Source organism: Thamnophis sirtalis, unplaced genomic scaffold (assembly GCF_051295495.1).
Source record: "Thamnophis sirtalis isolate CommonGarterSnake01/CBP01778 unplaced genomic scaffold, rThaSir2_p1.2 scaffold_3, whole genome shotgun sequence".
Taxonomy (NCBI): domain Eukaryota; kingdom Metazoa; phylum Chordata; class Lepidosauria; order Squamata; family Natricidae; genus Thamnophis; species Thamnophis sirtalis.
This window is the reverse complement of record NW_028261383.1, coordinates 173,093,189-173,110,378: the sequence shown is the minus strand read 5'-3', so window position 1 is coordinate 173,110,378 and position 17,190 is coordinate 173,093,189. Positions and strand designations below refer to the sequence as shown.

The following is a 17,190-nucleotide window of genomic DNA, read 5'->3' as shown; positions in this document are numbered from 1 at the left end:
TCTCATGGCTGTTCCTTGAACCTGACTATAAATACAACTCAGGAATGCAAATGCACATCAACATAGTTAACAGACAAATCAAGGAGGAGGCTTGGATAGATAAGTGTTCCGACCCCCCTCGTCCTACACCAAAGCACCCCGAGACAAAGATACTACAAGGATTTATTAACACACAGACAGGACCTTGACTGTAGTCTCCGAACACTCTTCAAGGGCAGCCCCATGTAGAGTGCGTTGCAGTAATCAAGCCTATGGGGTCCCAATGGGTCAGACATGACTTCGCAACCAATAACAAAATCCCTCAAAATGCTGGCTGCTGAAAAGAAGCAGTGGGAGAAGGCCTTGCCTGTTGGATTCCCAGAAACATTTGCATTGATGGATACAAGATACTGACTCCCTTCCCTAATCAGATGATAGTTAATCCCTGATACCGAATACATGGTTAAAATGGTCTATCCCAGTGTTTCTCAACCTTGGCAACTTGAAGATGTCCGGACTTCAACTCCCAGAATTCCCCAACCAGCTGGCTGGGGAATTCTGGGAGTTGAAGTCCGGACATCTTCAAGTTGCCAAGGTTGAGAAACACTAGTCTATCCTATTGGTTCCACCACAAAACCGCGGTCGACTAAAGCGCGCTCGACGAAACCGCGTACCTGATGTCATCACAGCGCAACGAAAAAAGCACGCTGTGAGCGGTAAAGTTAAAATTAACACGTAAACCTAAACCTAACCCCCCAAACCTAACCCTAAACCTAACCCTAAACCTAACCCTAAACCTAACCCTAAACCTAACCCTTACCTTAACGTGAATCGGCTTGCTTTAAAAGCGCTTTTTAAAGCACCCTTTTTTCTCCGCGGTCGTTGTCGCGCTGCTGATGACGTCAGCGACGCGCTTTAATGGCTTTAGTGGACCGCGGTTTTGTCTGCCGCGTCCTATCAGGTGGCAATTCATATTAGTCTTGCTTTAGGCATGGCCCTGGGAGTTGAACTGAACAACAACTCCCACCATATCCTGTCATCATGCTGTGTCTGACTGGATTTTCAACGGATGGCTCTAGTAGGGCTTACATTGGGGAAGATTGCTATGAGGAATTAAGAAGCCTGTTTACAGCTCCGTTTATAATCTGACCTGGATGAAGAGGGGTGGGGAGGAGAGAAGCTAAATAAACAGAGCACTTTAATTTTGTTCGCAAGGAAACCCTTCTGAAACCCATGTTTGAAACACAAGCTTAGTTTGTCTTCAATTCCAGTTTGAGGAACAGGAGGGCATAAAGAGGAACCCTTGTCTGCCAACCTCCTCCTTCTGATGCTCCCATGTTTCTGAGCGGGACAACAAAGACAGCGTCAGCCTAGCCAATGCAGCACAGCAACTGGCCGTTGAGAAAACATGTTCTGTGATTGGCGTTGTGTTGTCAAGGTAACACACAGGAACCTTCAGAATAGCCTAAGCCAGTGTTTCAACTCTTGGGCGCAACTTGGAAATGTCCGACTTCAACTCCCAGAAATTCCCCAGCCAGCATTCGCTGGCTGGGGAATTATGGGAGTTGAAGTCGCGACAACTTCAAGTTTGCCAAGGTTGAGAAACACTGCCTAAGCAGATACAACCTGAGTTGATGATCTGAACCCTCCGATGGTAAAGGGAAGAGCCCAGATGGGGAGAGAGAAGGGATTCTTGAGACAGGTTGAAGCTGCTCATGCTCAGCTCGGAGCATGGTTTCAATCATACTGACTTAAGGAGTATGTGAAGCAGGTGGTTCCTACCAGTTCCCACCTATTCGATAGAACCGGTTCATCAAATCTACCGAACCGGTTAGAAGAGGTTCCACCAGTGGACCCGGAAAGCAGGCCACACCTACAGAAGAGGTTCCAAAATTTTTTGAAACCCACCACTGGTCCTTGGATAGGATTATTCTACACTATCATGCTCCTATTTATAAAACTCAGTGCCTCTGTGAAAGGTAAGGATGACTACTGCGTTTGTGGTGCAATCAGAACATTGCGTGTGTTGAAGTTGTTTTAACGCAAACCAAAGATACCTTTTCAAAAACAAGTTTACATCATATTCTTATGCATGCCTGCTGTGTGTGTGGGGTAATTTAAGGTGGTTCTGACAAAGTGTCGTCGGCATCTTCATATCCGGTCACATGGGGCGGCAAGCCTCTCCCATCCGGTCACGTGGGCGGCAAGCCACTCCCACAAAGGAGGCCACACCCACAGAGTAGGTTCGAACCATTTTTGAAACCCACCACTGATGTGAAGCAGCAACATGGTGCTCTACCTTGGGAACTGAACTAGAAGAAGCTTAATTCCAGCTGAAAGAGGATCTCACTTCCTCCAGGGAGGGCTTGTGATCCTAGTTTTGGTGCTAGGCAAAAATCCAAATTCTCACCCAAAAAATAAATCCCAAAGACCCATCACGGAATAGCATGATATACTATCCACATAGAACTCTGGCTGAAATCCCATTTAGGCAAACAGCAAAGCCACTTCTTTAAATAGCTGTTTACTCATCAGTCTTTTAATTGAGGGCAATAAGAGCCGAGGTGGCGCAGTGGGTAGAGTGCAGTACTGCAGGCCACTTCAGCTGACAGGCTATCTGCAGTTCGGCGGTTCAAATCTCACCGGCTCAAAAGGTTGACTCAGCCTTCCATCCTTCCAAGGTGGGTGAAATGAGGACCCGGATTGTTGGGGGCGATATGCTAACTCTGTAAACCGCTTATATACCTATGAAGCGGTATATAAGTCTAACTGCTATTGCTATTGCTACTGTCAACAGCTATCACCAACACTGTTCACAATCACTTTTTATAAATATGAATCTCTTGAAAGTTTAAAACAGTGTTTCTCAACCTTGACAACTTGAAGATGTCCGGAATTCAACTCCTAGAATTCTGGAGTTGAAGTCCGGACATCTTCAAGTTGCCAAGGTTGAGAAACACTGGTTTAAAACAATCTCCCAAACATTAACTCCAACCTCCCAAATCTCCATATTGAGCCAGCTGCTAGTAATTTCAAAGGCCAAATATGTCTTTTAATAAATCAAGAAAGTAGAGGCCAATCTCGTTTCTAAAGAAAACAGTTCCACATTTGGAGATAGGAAGAAACCTTTCACGCAGACCAGATGGATGAGCCTCTAGGACAGGGTGTCAAGCTGGATTTCTTCGAGAGCTGGACCAGCATTCTAGTTCTCCTCCACAGGCTGTGGGGGGGGCAGGGGGGGGGCCAGGACGGATGCCTTCTGCAGCACCCTGCTGGCCAAAAGGAGGCACGGGGAGTCTGTGCGCAGCCCGACTGCACCTTAAGAGCCGAGGTGGCGCAGTGGTTAGGGTGCAGTACTGCAGGCCACTTCAGCTGACTGTTATCTGCAGTTCGGCTGTTCAAATCTCACCGGCTCAAGGTTGACTCAGCCTTCCATCCTTCCGAGGTGGTAAAATGATGACCCAGACTATGGGGGCGTAATGCTGACTCTGTAAACGCTTAGAGAGGGCTGAAAGCCCTATGAAGCGGTATATAAATCTAACTTGCTATTGCTATTGCTATTATTTCTGGGGCTGTTTTCAGCCAGCAGATGCTGCAGGAGGCCATAGAGTGTGGAAAACAAGGCGCAGAAGGGCCACACGCAGCCTTTTTAGCTGCCAGAGGTGCGCGAGTCAGTCCTTTAATATTTCCAGGCCAGCCCTGTGGATCGGATTTAAGCACCCTGTGGGCTGGATGTGGTCCGGGGGCCCTTGAGTTTGACACTCCTGCTCTAGGAGAAATCTGGTAGATTCCTCAAACAGCTATAAGTAGTCCTCAACCTATGACCATAGTTGAGTTCAGAATTATGGCCATGTCATTGCAGTCATCTGTCAAGGCATCACATGAGTGGATCAGTGGTGGGATTCAGCCGGTTCGCATCTATCCGGGAGAACCGGTTGGTAACTTTCTAAGCAGTTCAGAGAACCGGTTGTTGGAAGAAATCTCATTTTGTTTTTTCCCACTTTCCAGGGCTAATCCTGTAAGGAGGGCAGGAAGGAAGGAAACATTCTGGAGTTGTTTCTAGCCTAATCTTTATTGACCTGCTTACAGAAACTGCCTCTCCGGTTAACCCTGATTACATTGGAACAGCTAAGATGAAGCGTTCATTGACCTGAGTGAACTTGAGTTGGCCACGTCCATCCAGTCACATGACTACTGAGCCCCACCTACCCAGATGGTCATTAGGGCAGAGAACCGGTTGTTAAATTATTTGAATCCACTGGAGTGGATCCAACGTTGGGGCATTTTGTGTGGCAGTTGTTAAGAGCCGAGGTGGCGCAGTGGTTAAATGCATCACTGCAGGCTACTTCAGCTGACTGCAGTTCTGCAGTTCGGCTGTTCAAATCTCACCGGCTCAAGGTTGACTCAGCCTTCCATCCTTCCGAGGTGGGTAAAATGAGGACCCGGATTGTTGTTGGGGGCAATATGCTGACTCTGTAAACCGCTTAGAGAGGGCTGAAAGCCCTATGAAGCGGTATATAAGGCTAACTGCTATTGCTATTGTTCAGCAAATGAGGCAGTAATACCCAATGGGCATTCTGCGACAGAAAGTGGAAGTCGATGCTATAAATAAGCAAAAAAAAAGTCTGTAAAAAGTCAGTCACATGACTGTATAATGCGGTACATAACCATAAAGGTGAACTGGTTGACAATCACCTAAAATGCAATCATGTGATTGGGGGAGAATTATGGCTATCTTAACATCAAAATCAGATTGTATTTTTTGGGGGGGAGGGGGAGGTGTCTATCATAACTTCAGATAGTTGCTAAACGACCATTCATAAGTTGAGAGCTACCTGTAGTTCATAACTTGTTCAAAGCTTTAAGAGTTGGAAAACAATCCGTTATCTTTCAACTTTGGAGTAATACAGTTAAAAAACATCATGTACTGGTTAGAAACCCAGCTCTCACGTTTGACAACAATGAAATTAACAGGCCCGCTCTTCAAAAGTACTGAAAACAGGCTGCTACGATGTTAAGTGTGATAAAGACCAGATGTGTGTCCTTCCGCTTATCACTCTGAATTATTTCCAAATCTTTTGATTGATTTTTAAATACTTTTATCATTCTTAATGGTGTCTCTTCCATTTTCTATTACATAAATAATTTCTGAGAGCAGCTTTTCCTGCTTCTAATTTGCTGGCCTCTTAAGTTCTACCAGTATAGATCATGTCTGTACACACTAGGAGCAAAAGGAAATAGCCTGTCCTCAGATTTACTGGAATAAAAAAATGACCTTCTTAACAAAAAAACCTTCTCTATCACCTAAATTACGTTCATCCCGCCTGGTTATTTGGTTCTTGTGTTTCAAATCCTTTTCTGCACATTCCATTTTCTTCTTTTTAATAAGAAATGAATGAAAATGTGCTCAGTTTTTCAGGAGTCCAGGTTTTTTGTTTTATTTTTTAGATATGTTCTCAGTGTTTGAAAGTGTATTATTTCAATGACATTATTAGCTAATGATCTTGCCCATTTTCTCCTTCTCCTCATGGTCTGCATGCCAGCCTACCTGCTCTGTCATCTTCCTCCAGAGGTGGTGTTTCAAAAATTGTTTGAACCTACTCTGTGGGTGTGGGCCTCCTTTGTGGGAGTGGTTTGCCGCCCATGTGACCGGATATGAAATTATGAATTAGTACTTAGGTCAGTCCAAGTAGCTATTCAGAAACTCTGGCATTGAAGCATGCAAGTCTTAAAGCTGTCAAGTTACAAGATCCTTGCACCCCTAACCCTTTAGCAATGGTGGGTTCAAAAAAATTTGGAACCTCTTCTTAGGTGTGGCCTGCTTTCCGGGTCCACGGGTGGAACCTCTTCTAGACCGGTCCGGTAGATTTGACGAACTGGTTCGTTCTATCTATCTATCTATCTATCTATCTATCTATCTATCTATCTATCTATCTATCTATCTATCTATCTATCTATCTATCTATCTACTACCTACCTACCTACCTACCTACCACCTACCTACCTACCTACCTACCTACCTACCTATCATCTGTTGTGGCCCAGCCAGGAGCCGTTGGAGCTGCACCAGACTCCGACAGCGAGAGGCCCTATGAGTCGGCCCTGGAGGATGTGGAGGACCCTGGACAGGGTTCCAACTCCGAGCAGGGCGCAGAGAGGCTGTTGGCCACCAGGAGGCGCCTGAGCCTTGGATCAGTGGGGAGGAGACAAGGGAGAGTGATCCAGAAACCAACAGTGAGTTGTTCCGGGATGCACGCCGTCGAAAAGCTACTCGGCGTCAAGAACAACTACGTAACTACAGGAGGTAATTACGCTCAGCTGATGGTCATTAGGCTCCTCTCCAGACTATAAAAGAGACTGCTTGTGCCATGCCCTTCTTGCAGAAGTCAACGCTTGGACTAAAGAGAAAGTAACTTGGCAGGCTGGATTGCTGCCAGAGTTTTTCTGAATTGCTGCCAAGGTTTGTCGGACTTGCTGCCAAGGTCCTTATCTGTTTGTTTATTTGGCTTTCAACCACTGAGATTCTGGTCTTGTTATTAAAGGACATTCCATTTAATCTTGTCTCGGTTTTCGTTACTGGATGCAGGAGGGGGTCCGAACATCCATCTATCTATCTATCTATCTATCTATCTATCTATCTATCTATCTATCTATCTATCTATCTATCTATCTATCATCTATCTATCTATCTATCTATCTATCTATCTATCTATCTATCTATCATCCATCCATCCATCCATCCATCCATCCATCTTCTTTCTATCTATCTATCTATCTATCTATCTATCTATCTATCTATCTATCTATCATCTATCTATCTATCTATCTATCTATCTATCTATCTATCTATCTATCTATCTATCATCTATCTATCTTTGTGTCTGCATGTTTATGAATGGGGTGTGTGGAGTCACTGTGCATTCCACAGTGACTCCACAATATCACAAGCAAATTTTAAGTCCTAATGAAATAAATATAAACAAGGGGAAAGGAAGACCAAAACCGTAACAGTCTTCTTCCTAACTCTAATGCTGCCATTTCCATACCTGTTAATTATGTGCTGATCTTCCATGTGTGGAATGTTATATAGTCACTAAGAAAAGCTTGGGATAAGTTCGTATATAAAAATCTATTGGCAACAGTGGCACACACTTTGGATCTTTCTGCCGATTCAAAGCATACCCACACATATGCATGCACTCCACCCTTCTATGCCTCACCAGGCATTCTAGTAGGCGAGCCGGACGGGAGATGATGATGAGTAGCTTCTTCACCAGTTGAGTGACAAAGGTCACCTCTTCACTTTCAGAACGTTCATAAGCCTACAAGCAACAAAAGGGATGGCTCATTAGTGGAGGACTTAGCCTGCCATTATGTAAGACCACAGCACTTATCAAAGCTACCTCGTCCCAACCTCATTATCGGAGCCTCTAATTCCACCGGCGGACTAGGCACGTCATGTAAGCAGCCTTCCCAATTTCCATCACTTAAATCCATTTTTCCTCGTAAAGCCTACTCCAAACCAACTTGCTTTTTCAGACCCCGCCCCCCTTGTGAACCAAGCGATCTATAAGTTTTATTCATATTTGCGATATTTTATTTCCTGGGCTGCTGACACTCGTGGCACGACATAACCGCGAACGTCAAAAGCGCGGCAACAAAACCGCGGCGCTAAAACCACGATGTCAAAAGCGCGCCGACAACAGCGCGCCGACAACAGCGCGCCGACAGAAGCGCGATTTAAGTTAAGGTAAGGTTTAGGATTAGGTTTAGGGTTAGGTTTAGGGTTAGGGTTATTTTTAGGGTTATGTTACAGCGCGCTTCTGTCGGCGTGCTGTTGTCGGCGCGCTTCAGCGCTCATTCGTCTCCGCGGTTTTGACGGCGCGGTTTTGTCACCGCGCTTTAGTCACACGCACTTTTGTCATACGCGCATTTGTGGTGGAACCGCTGACACTCACATCTTTCAAGAGCTTCTCCATGTTCTCTTGCAACTCATAGAAATAGACCGTAGTGATGAGACCCTCCTGGGACTTGGCCAAGCAGTCTCGTGCCAGCTCGATGACTTGGTGGTGGATGAAACTGAGCGCCCCATCAGCCAAAGGCAATACACTGTCTGGCTCGTAAGATTTGATGAAATCTTGTAGCTTCTCTTCCATCTGCGCTGTGGCCTATTGGAGTAAGAAACTTTAACTTTAACTTTTAATAAATTTATATGCCCCCCGATCCCGTAGGACTCCATGCGGCTTACAGAAACAAATTAAAATAAGAAGTTAAAAATAAAAAGAAACAAGAAACAAATTTAAAAGCAACACACCATACACTCAATCTAGGTGGGGCTGGACCTCGTTCATGTGGTCAACAGCCCCAGGCCTGCCGGAACAGCCAGGTTTTAGTGGCTTTTCGGAAGGCCGAGAGAGTGGGAAGGGTCCGGATCTCTACGGGTAGGTCGTTCCACAGGGTCGAAGCAGCTACAGAGAAGGCCCTCCCCCGAGTGGCCGCCAGCCATCATTGTCCGGTCGACGGCAACCGGAGAAGGCCCAGCCTGTGAGTTCAATTCTTGAACTCACAATTCTTGAATGAGGTTAAAAAAAAGGACAGTCCCGATAAATCAGACTAAGCCCCATTTTTTTTAAAGCCCAGAAAAGAATGTGAGAATTTTACCCTGAAATTTTATACTGCAGTGACCACACTATCCAGATTATCAGAGAGAGAAAGAGAGGGAGGGAGGGAGGGAGAGAGATCTGGATCATAAAGCCATTCCTTTATTACTGTCTTTTTAATGGGAATTATTCAGGATATTAAAGCTGTTTTCTTTAAAAAGTGTGCTCTATTCTGGTATCAATAAACCTGTTGTCCTCTGACTTTTGTTTCTTTCCTCAATTCTTTTGTTGGAACATTATAATATTCAGGAGAAAAAGGGGCACTCTAAAGTGATTCTGTTCATTCTCAGATTCATTTAAACGTCAAAAATAAGAAGGTGGGATAGACCCAATTTTTCTCCCTCCAGCTTGGCCACTGTTTTTTTTCTTCTCCTGTCTAAAACAGTTTGAGCTTCAATGATTAGGCTCTTCCCTACTCAACCCTTACCTTGGGGAATCGTTCCTTGTAAACATGATTCATCATGACTATCTCATTATCATAGGAGGATGGAGACCGGCCCGGGCTGCAAAAAAAATAAATAAATCACAAATCAGTTGAAGTCCACAAGTCTTAAAGTTGCCAAGTTTGGGAACCACTGTTCTATTCTATTCCATTTTCTCTTTTAGAAAACTAAGTCCATTCCTTAAAACTATCATATTGCCCTTTCAGAAGTAGAATCATACTTGCTTTGGATGATATTATTTTAGGAATGAGGAGTACCCTAAATTACATAAGAGATATTTACCCATCCTTCATAACAGTCCTATAGATTTTAGGACTGGTAGCAAAGAAGCATCTCTAACTATTTCAATTTGTAAAATTGTGGCAGACATTAGATACTGGCTTAAATATACAGCTGTTGTACGATTCCAGAAGGGGGTTGTTTTTAAACTCTTTGGCATAAAGTGTCCCTTCAGGGTTGATAAGGGACAGAAAAAAGAAAGCACATCATACGGAATTGGTCATGCAGAGGGGAAAAAAAAATTAGAAAGCAGATTTTCTTTGTATGTCATAATATAAAAAAGTATTGCTGTTTAGGCTTGTCTTGGCGGCTACCTGAGGCTCCGGGACCGAGGCCGTACGGCGGGAGACCGCCGCCCCCCGTCATCATCGGTTATACTCTCAGTGCTTCCAAAATGCTTGGACAGGAAGTGCAGCTCATCCACAGTTGGCTGATAAGGCAGCTGATGAAGACGCTCCTGGGAGGAGCAGGACGACTGTGAGGAAGAGAAGGGACAGAGTTGGCCATGTGACCATTCATTCATTCCATTTCATTTCTTGAATTTCTATGCCGCCCGATTCCGGAGGACTCCGGGCGGCTTACAGAAATGAAAAAAAAAAAGAATTAAAAAAGAATTATTAAAATAACGGGACACAACAAGTTAAAAAGGAACACAATCAAACAGGGCTGGACCACCATCAAGGGGTCAACAGCCCCAGGCCTGCCGGAAGAGCCAGGTTTTAATGGCTTTGCGAAAGGCCATGAGAGTGGGTAGGGCCCGGATCTCCGGGGGCAGCTCATTCCATAGGGCCGGAGCGGCAACAGAGAAGGCCCTACTCCTAGGCGCCGCCAGCCGGCATTGACCCGCTGAAGGTACCCGGAGAAGGCCCATCCTGTGCGATCTTATCGGTCTGAGAAAGGTATGTGGCAGAAGACGGTCCCGTAGGTATCCGGGTCCTAGGCCATGTCATCATTCACCAATGATGAGATGCAGCAGCTCTATCGTGTGTGCGTGCCTGTCTGTGTGTGTGTGTGTGTGTGTGTGTGTGTGTGTGTGTGTGTGTGTGTGTGTGATTTCAAACCTCACACTGATATCTCCAGTTCCTCTACATGGGACATTCAGCTTTCCAATACATCCCACAACACTTGGCAAAAAGCAAAATATCATCCAACTGCTAATTACAGGTAATCCTTGACTTACAATAGTTCATATACTGACCGTACAACTTCACTGAAAAAAAGTGGCATGACCATTTTTCACACATACGGCCACTGCAGCATCCCCTTGGTCAAAATTCAGGTGCTTGGCAACTGACTCATACTTACGACAGTTGCAGGGTCCCAGGGCCACGGGATCACCCTTTGGCACCTTCTGACAAGCAAAGTCAACGGAGAAGCCAGATTCCCTTAACAACCCTGTTCCTAACTCGACAACTGCTGTGATTCACTTAGCAACCGTGGCAAGGAAAGTCGTAAAATGGGGGCGAAATTCACTTAACAAATATTTCACTTAGCAACAGAAATTTTGGGCTCAATTGTGGTTCATACGTCAAAAACAACCTGTACATCTCCGTACTACAATCAATCTATCTAGAGCTCTTCATCAAGTCAGCATCAAAAAGAGCCGAGGTGGTGCAGTGGTTAGGGTGCAGTACTGCAGGCCACTTCAGCTAACTGTGATCTGCAGTTCAGCGGTTCAAATCTCACCGGCTCAAGGTCGACTCAGCCTTCCATCCTTCCGAGGTGGGTGAAATGAGGACCTGGACTGTGGGGGCAAGTTGCTGACTCAATTTGCTAAATAAATTTGTAAACCGCTTAGAGAGGGCTGAAAGCCCTATGAAGCGGTATATAAGTCTAATAAATAAATAAATAAATAAACAAACAAATAAATAAATAAGTCAGATCGCTGTCTTATGCAGTTCAGTACTGTCAATACTAACCAACAGGAACCTTCGTATTTTTGGTGGTAAGCCTACTTCTCCTTAGCAGTGAAAAGAGATTGAACTAGCAGGGGTGGGTTTCAACCGGTTCATGGCGTTCCCCGCGAACTGGTTGGTCGGCGAACCCGGAAGTAAGTAACTTCCGGGAACGCCAAAGGGCCCACCCGCCCGCCCGTGGTCCTTACCCGGTTTTGACGAGTTCTGCGCTTCCACGCATGCGCAGGACGCATACAGCGCCTGCGCAATCCTCCAGGAGCAGCTGGAGCATCGCACAGACGCTAGTACGCATGTGTGCACTGCGCACGTGGACGAGGACGCCGCCGGCCCCGTTCCAACCGAACTGGTTGGAACGGGGCGAGAAACCCATCCCTGTGAACTAGGGCCACTGCCATGCTACCCACATGACCTGCCACATGATAATTAAATGCATGTTCATCTGTAACCCAAGAAGCTTGCATGGCATTACAAACAGTGAATTGTGCACATACGGCATTATAGAGTACAGATGTGACTGCAGCCAACTCTGTGGAATTAGAGGGAACGGGCAGATTCAATCTGTTCCCTGTGTTCCATTATCTCACCTATCAAAGCAGAGAGCTTAACATTATGTAAACATTTCCCCTAGAAGTGCACTAATGTGCCTTAACAGCAGAGACCGAATCATTCTCTTTCCCCGGCCCCTTGGATGACTTGCATTATGCAGAGAATACGGCATAAAAAAACTTTCTCGATGGTGTTGTTTGTGTGAGCAGTTGTCCTCTGGTGATGAGTGAGCTGGTTTTAACAATTTCTTCTGAATGCATCCATTATTTCTAGTTCTCTGGGCATAGTGTTTCATAAGCAACACTGGCCTATAAAAAAAAGCTCTTTTATCTAGACAGTTTTGGTTTATCTTACTGATACTGTAGAACTTGGAGTGTTGGTTCCATATCCAGATGATGGTAAGGAAGCCAAAGACCATCGCCGTCCATCTGCCCTGAAAGTAACAGGGTGAATATAAAAATGGGAATGCTGAAGATGGGATGAGTTGAGGCAAATCACAAAATGTGTGTGACAGAAGTGGGTCTATTCGGTAGAACCGGTTCGTCAAATCTACCAAACCGGTTAGTAGAGGTTCCACCAGTGGACCCGGAAAGCAGGCCACACCTACAGAAGAGCTTCCAAACATTTTTTGAAACCCACCACTGGTCCTTGGATGTGATTATTCTACACTATCATGCTCCTATTTATAAAACTCAGGGCCTCTGTGGAAGGTAAGGATGACTCCTGCGTTTGTGGTGCAATCGGAACATTGCGTGTGTTGAAGTTGTTTTAACACAAACCAAAGATGCCTTTTAAAAAACAAGTTTGCATCATATTCTTATGCATGCCAGTGCTGTGTGAGAGGTCATTTAAGGTGGTTCTGACAAGGGTCGTCGGCATCTTCATATCCGGCCACATGTGTGGCAAGCCACTCCCATCCGGTCACATGGGCGGCAAGCCACTCCCACAAAGGAGGCCACACCCACAGAGTAGGTTCGGACAATTTTTGAAACCCACCACTGGTGTGTGACAACATCACTGGGCAAATGCTGTGACATATGTACTACTATCACTGGGATGTAAGTGTATAACTGCTGCTTTACACACAGATTCCGTCATCACACGTATAATTATCTTAATATCGCTGTAATGCTCCAGAGGTCATTAAAGTTTAAGTGACTCTAATACTTAAGAATGAAAGGCAGAATTAATCCTGATTAGAAAAAGCAATTTTGTTATAAATACAAGTTTAGCCAATTGCGTCTCATTTGCTGAAATGTCATTTACTGTAAATAACTAATATCAACAAGATGAGTCAAATTTAGCTTCTTGGAAGATTCGGGGCCATTTAACAGATTCTTGAGAAAATGTTTGTTACAAAAACTAGTTTAATCCTAAATGCTAGGAAATCCAAGATTCTAAAAAGTCAGTTAGAAACAGCACCCACCCCAAGAGGTTAAACTGAGTAAATGCTGAGACACGGTAAAGGTTTACTTGCCCTCTAAATCTTGGTCGTATCAAAACCTAGGAGCTGAATTAAAATGTATAAGATTAAGGCTAAGGCCATCAACAGCTGTGGAAAGTCATACTTTTATTCTGTTGAAAAAAAGGATTTTATGCATCAAGAAATAAGACAAATGCAGCACAGGGAAGCTATGAGACCGTTAAGAAGGTATGACAATATCATAGGCCACTCATATTTTAACCATAAAATATGATGAATGACCCCCCAAACTCTAATAAACCCTCACCAAATAAATGTAAATCTGCTTACATGTCTCCAAAATTGCAGAGTGGTGCTTAATGCAGCCTTCCCTAAACTGATGCTTCCAAATCAGTTGGCATTGCTCATATTGATCAAATGGGATAGCAATCCCACCCAAATGGAAAGCACTAGATTGGAAATATTAAACCAAAGGGTCAATATTCTTACGTTGTAGCATGGATTTACACTTTTCTTCCCAGTTATATTTGTTCATTCAGACCTACCAGTGTTATACTGTGTCGCCAGTCCAAATCTGTCACTGATTCTTCAGCAATATATCCATATGTTGGCAAAACTATTTTAGTACTGAATGGATCTATGTGGACAACATTTCTGCGCAACAAATGAAACTTTTGACCCAAAGGTTCATGAATTTGCTTGCAAAGTTGGTTTCCTTTCCTACAGGTCCTATATATCAAATGCCTTTAGCTACCTGTTCTCCAGTATGAATCCGTATGACCTCCAAAAAAGGCCATTTAAGATAATATATGTTAAAAAAAAATCAATATATCTAGGAAATGGTATGTGTGGTGTGAAGCACATTCAAAGTGTTCTTTCCTGCTGTAAGACCTTCATGTGGCTCAAGTATTTTTTAGGAAAGCATCCAGAAATGTAGAACATTCTGTCAGAAGGAAATTATTCGTGACTGTATAATAATGACTGTAATTTGGGTTATGCTTCCCCTTTTTACTATCAATTAACCATATCAATAATTCACAGTGTACCAGATTGCAATTATATAATTCCGATCTCTTCATCTAATTTGATTACATAAACTTTATCAAGCATAGGCTTTACAGGCAAAAAGCAATAAAAGCACTCATGCCTTGAGGTGCAATGCAAAAAATTTGCAGAACAAAAATATGTAAACAACCCAGAAAGGATTTACTCAATATTTTGCTAAGGGCCTGATGGAACCTCACAGTCTGTTCCTTCGGTTTTGTGGGTGGAAGTGGGCAGGAGAAGTTTTATGTGTGTGTCTATAAAAAGAGCAGAGAGCAGATGGGAAGTAGGGAGCAGATGGGGAAGTTCTTCCATAACCTCAAATGTCCCCGATGGGATGGCTTAATAGATCAAATACTAGAACAATAGCCAAAATCCCGCATTCTCCTTCAAAGCTTACAACAGCCAGAAAGCTGATTGAACCAACAACATGACAACCAGAATGAGAATAGAGAGCCGAGGTGTGGCGCAGTGGTTAGGGTGCAGTACTGCAGGCCACTTCAGCTGACTGTTATCTGCAGTTCAGCGGTTCTAATCTCACCGGCTCAAGGTTGACTCAGCCTTCCATCCTTCCGAGGTGGGTGAAATGAGGACCCAGACTGTTGGGGGCGATATGCTGACTCTGTAAACCGCTTAGAGAGGGCTGAAAGCCCTATGAAGCGGTATATAAGTCTAACTGCTATTGCTATTGCTATTGCTATCTATCTATCTGTCTGTCTGTCTGTCTGTCTGTCTGTCTGTCTGTCTGTCTGTCTGTCTGTCTATCTCTCTGTCTGTATGTATGTATGTCTCTCTCTCTCTCTGTCTATCTATCCATCCATCCATCCATCCATCCATCCATCCATCCATCCATCCATCCATCCATCCATATCTCTTATTTATCTATCTATCTAGAGCCGAGGTGGTGCAGTGGTTAGGGTGCAGTACTGCAGGCCACTTCAGCTGACTGTTATCTGCAGTTCAGCGGTTCAAATCTCACCGGCTCAAGGTTGACTCAGCCCTTCCATCCTTCTGAGGTGGGTGAAATGAGGACCCGGATTGTTGTTGTGGGCGATATGCTGATTCTGTAAACCGCTTAGAGAGGGCTGAAAGCCCTACGAAGCGGTATATAAGTCTAACTGCTATTGCTAACCAAATATGGAAAGGTTGTGGCTGAGAATAGTCTAATGTCTGTATTATAATGGCAGGCTTGAATTCATAAAGACCAGGCGTCACCAAAGGAAGTGGTGGACATTAGAAGGAACGAGGCAAATACTCAAGACTGCAAATACAAAGAGCATAGGATTTTGGTATTTTTGTATATACAAATATTAGCTTTTTTTGTTGTTTTCCAGAGGAAGGCAAGCAACTTCCTCACTCTAATTCTGGCATTAGTCCTTTTCCTATAGAGCAAATATTACAATTACAGTCAGTTATTGTGGACTGTTAACAGCTGATAGGTAAAAAGGACTATAAAGAATGGATCGCCAGTGGATCTTCTATGCAATTCATGTTTCTCTTGAGTCCCAGAAACGGAGACCCCCCCTCTTACCTGCGGGAAGAAGCGAAGGAAAAGTGGGCTGGTGTGTTGGGGGAGAAATTCCGAGGACTGTCAAGTGGGCTGCTTCCTGCGGACAGGACAAGGGTAGGAACATACAAAATAAAATCAATGCGTTGCTCTATGAGGCTGCTATTGAACTATGACGAAATCGAATCTATTTCCAGAAGCCAGCAAATTCTAGAGTTTGAAAAATCAATCAAGATGGTGCAAGAATTAGCTAGCAAGATTGAAAAGGGCATAGAGAAGCTTGTTAAATATGAAAACAGCAGACAAAAGGAAGCCAAGAAACAGAACACCAGATGGATGGATGGATGGATGGATGGATGGATGGATGGATGGATGGATGGATGGACGGACGGACCAATGGCCCAAACACAGCAATGGATTGTTGATTGACTGTTAAATGGTAGATTAGAAACTAATTAGGGGAAAGATGGAAAATCAGGCTAATGGACAGACAACTTCAGAGAGTTAGAAGGATGGATAAAATACAGTATACTCCATTATGTTAATACTGTATATATGTGGAATAAAAAGGCAGATGCCCTGGATACATAAAATAATGAAAAAAACAAAGAAAGAATAGGGTGTAGAGAATTACAGGAAAATGGATGCACCACTGAAGACCAAAACTGCTTCTGAATAATTTTCATAGGACTACTTTGGAGTCAATGTCATGCTTGCTGCCAAATACACAGATAAACTCATAAAGATGAATAAGGTGTGAGCGAACATAAATTAAAGATTTCTGTGGACATTTTGCCTCACTATGGCAAATAGGTGCAACATAAAATTATGGAAGACTCCCCCCCACAACCCCTCCCACATATATCACATTTGGTCAGTTCCGACAATGAGAAGGAATCCCACTTTAAAAACGAGGGACAGAGCAAAGATTAAAGGACAAAGAGATATGCCCTTGATTATTTTTTTAAAGGGCATTGAATAATTCCTGGATAGGGACATTAACAATCGGGATGCAATATGTTCTTTCTCAGTAACTTATTCAGTCTTAATAGCCAGCTTATTTAAAGGATGGCTTGCTGCCTAGGCAAGAACAGAAAAGCAGGACTTAAAATGCCAGGAATTCATTTCATTTCATTTCATTTTATTTGTCTTGTATGCCGCCCACTCCCGGAGGACTCCGGGCGGCTCACAACAGACAAGGGAAAGGGGATAAATAGACAAGACAAGACTTTAAAAAAAAAAAGGCGCAACATTCACAATTTCCGTGGGGCTGGGTGTTTCACAAGCCCTCCGGCCTGCTGGAATTTATAGTGTCTCCTGCAAAATATACAGTTTTGCAGAAGGCACATCAAGGCTGGAATTCTTGGAAGAAGGAGGGCCAAGGGCCTAACTC

The 17,190-nt window shown here is 44.0% G+C and overlaps 1 protein-coding gene across 1 annotated transcript in view; it reads right to left on the bottom strand.

The window, feature by feature from the left end:
• The window catches only part of MAST1 (microtubule associated serine/threonine kinase 1), a 47,523-nt gene extending 37,639 nt beyond the window's left edge, over window positions 1-9,884 (bottom strand). The window contains exons 1-4 of the mRNA XM_087710965.1: window positions 9,676-9,884; window positions 9,067-9,142; window positions 7,938-8,147; window positions 7,200-7,301 (exon numbers count right to left, since the gene is read on the bottom strand). Coding sequence (XP_087567091.1) covers window positions 7,200-7,301; window positions 7,938-8,147; window positions 9,067-9,142; window positions 9,676-9,884 — 597 coding nt within the window. The remainder of the gene's footprint in view (window positions 1-7,199; window positions 7,302-7,937; window positions 8,148-9,066; window positions 9,143-9,675) is intronic.
• Between the last annotated feature and the right edge of the window lie 7,306 nt (window positions 9,885-17,190).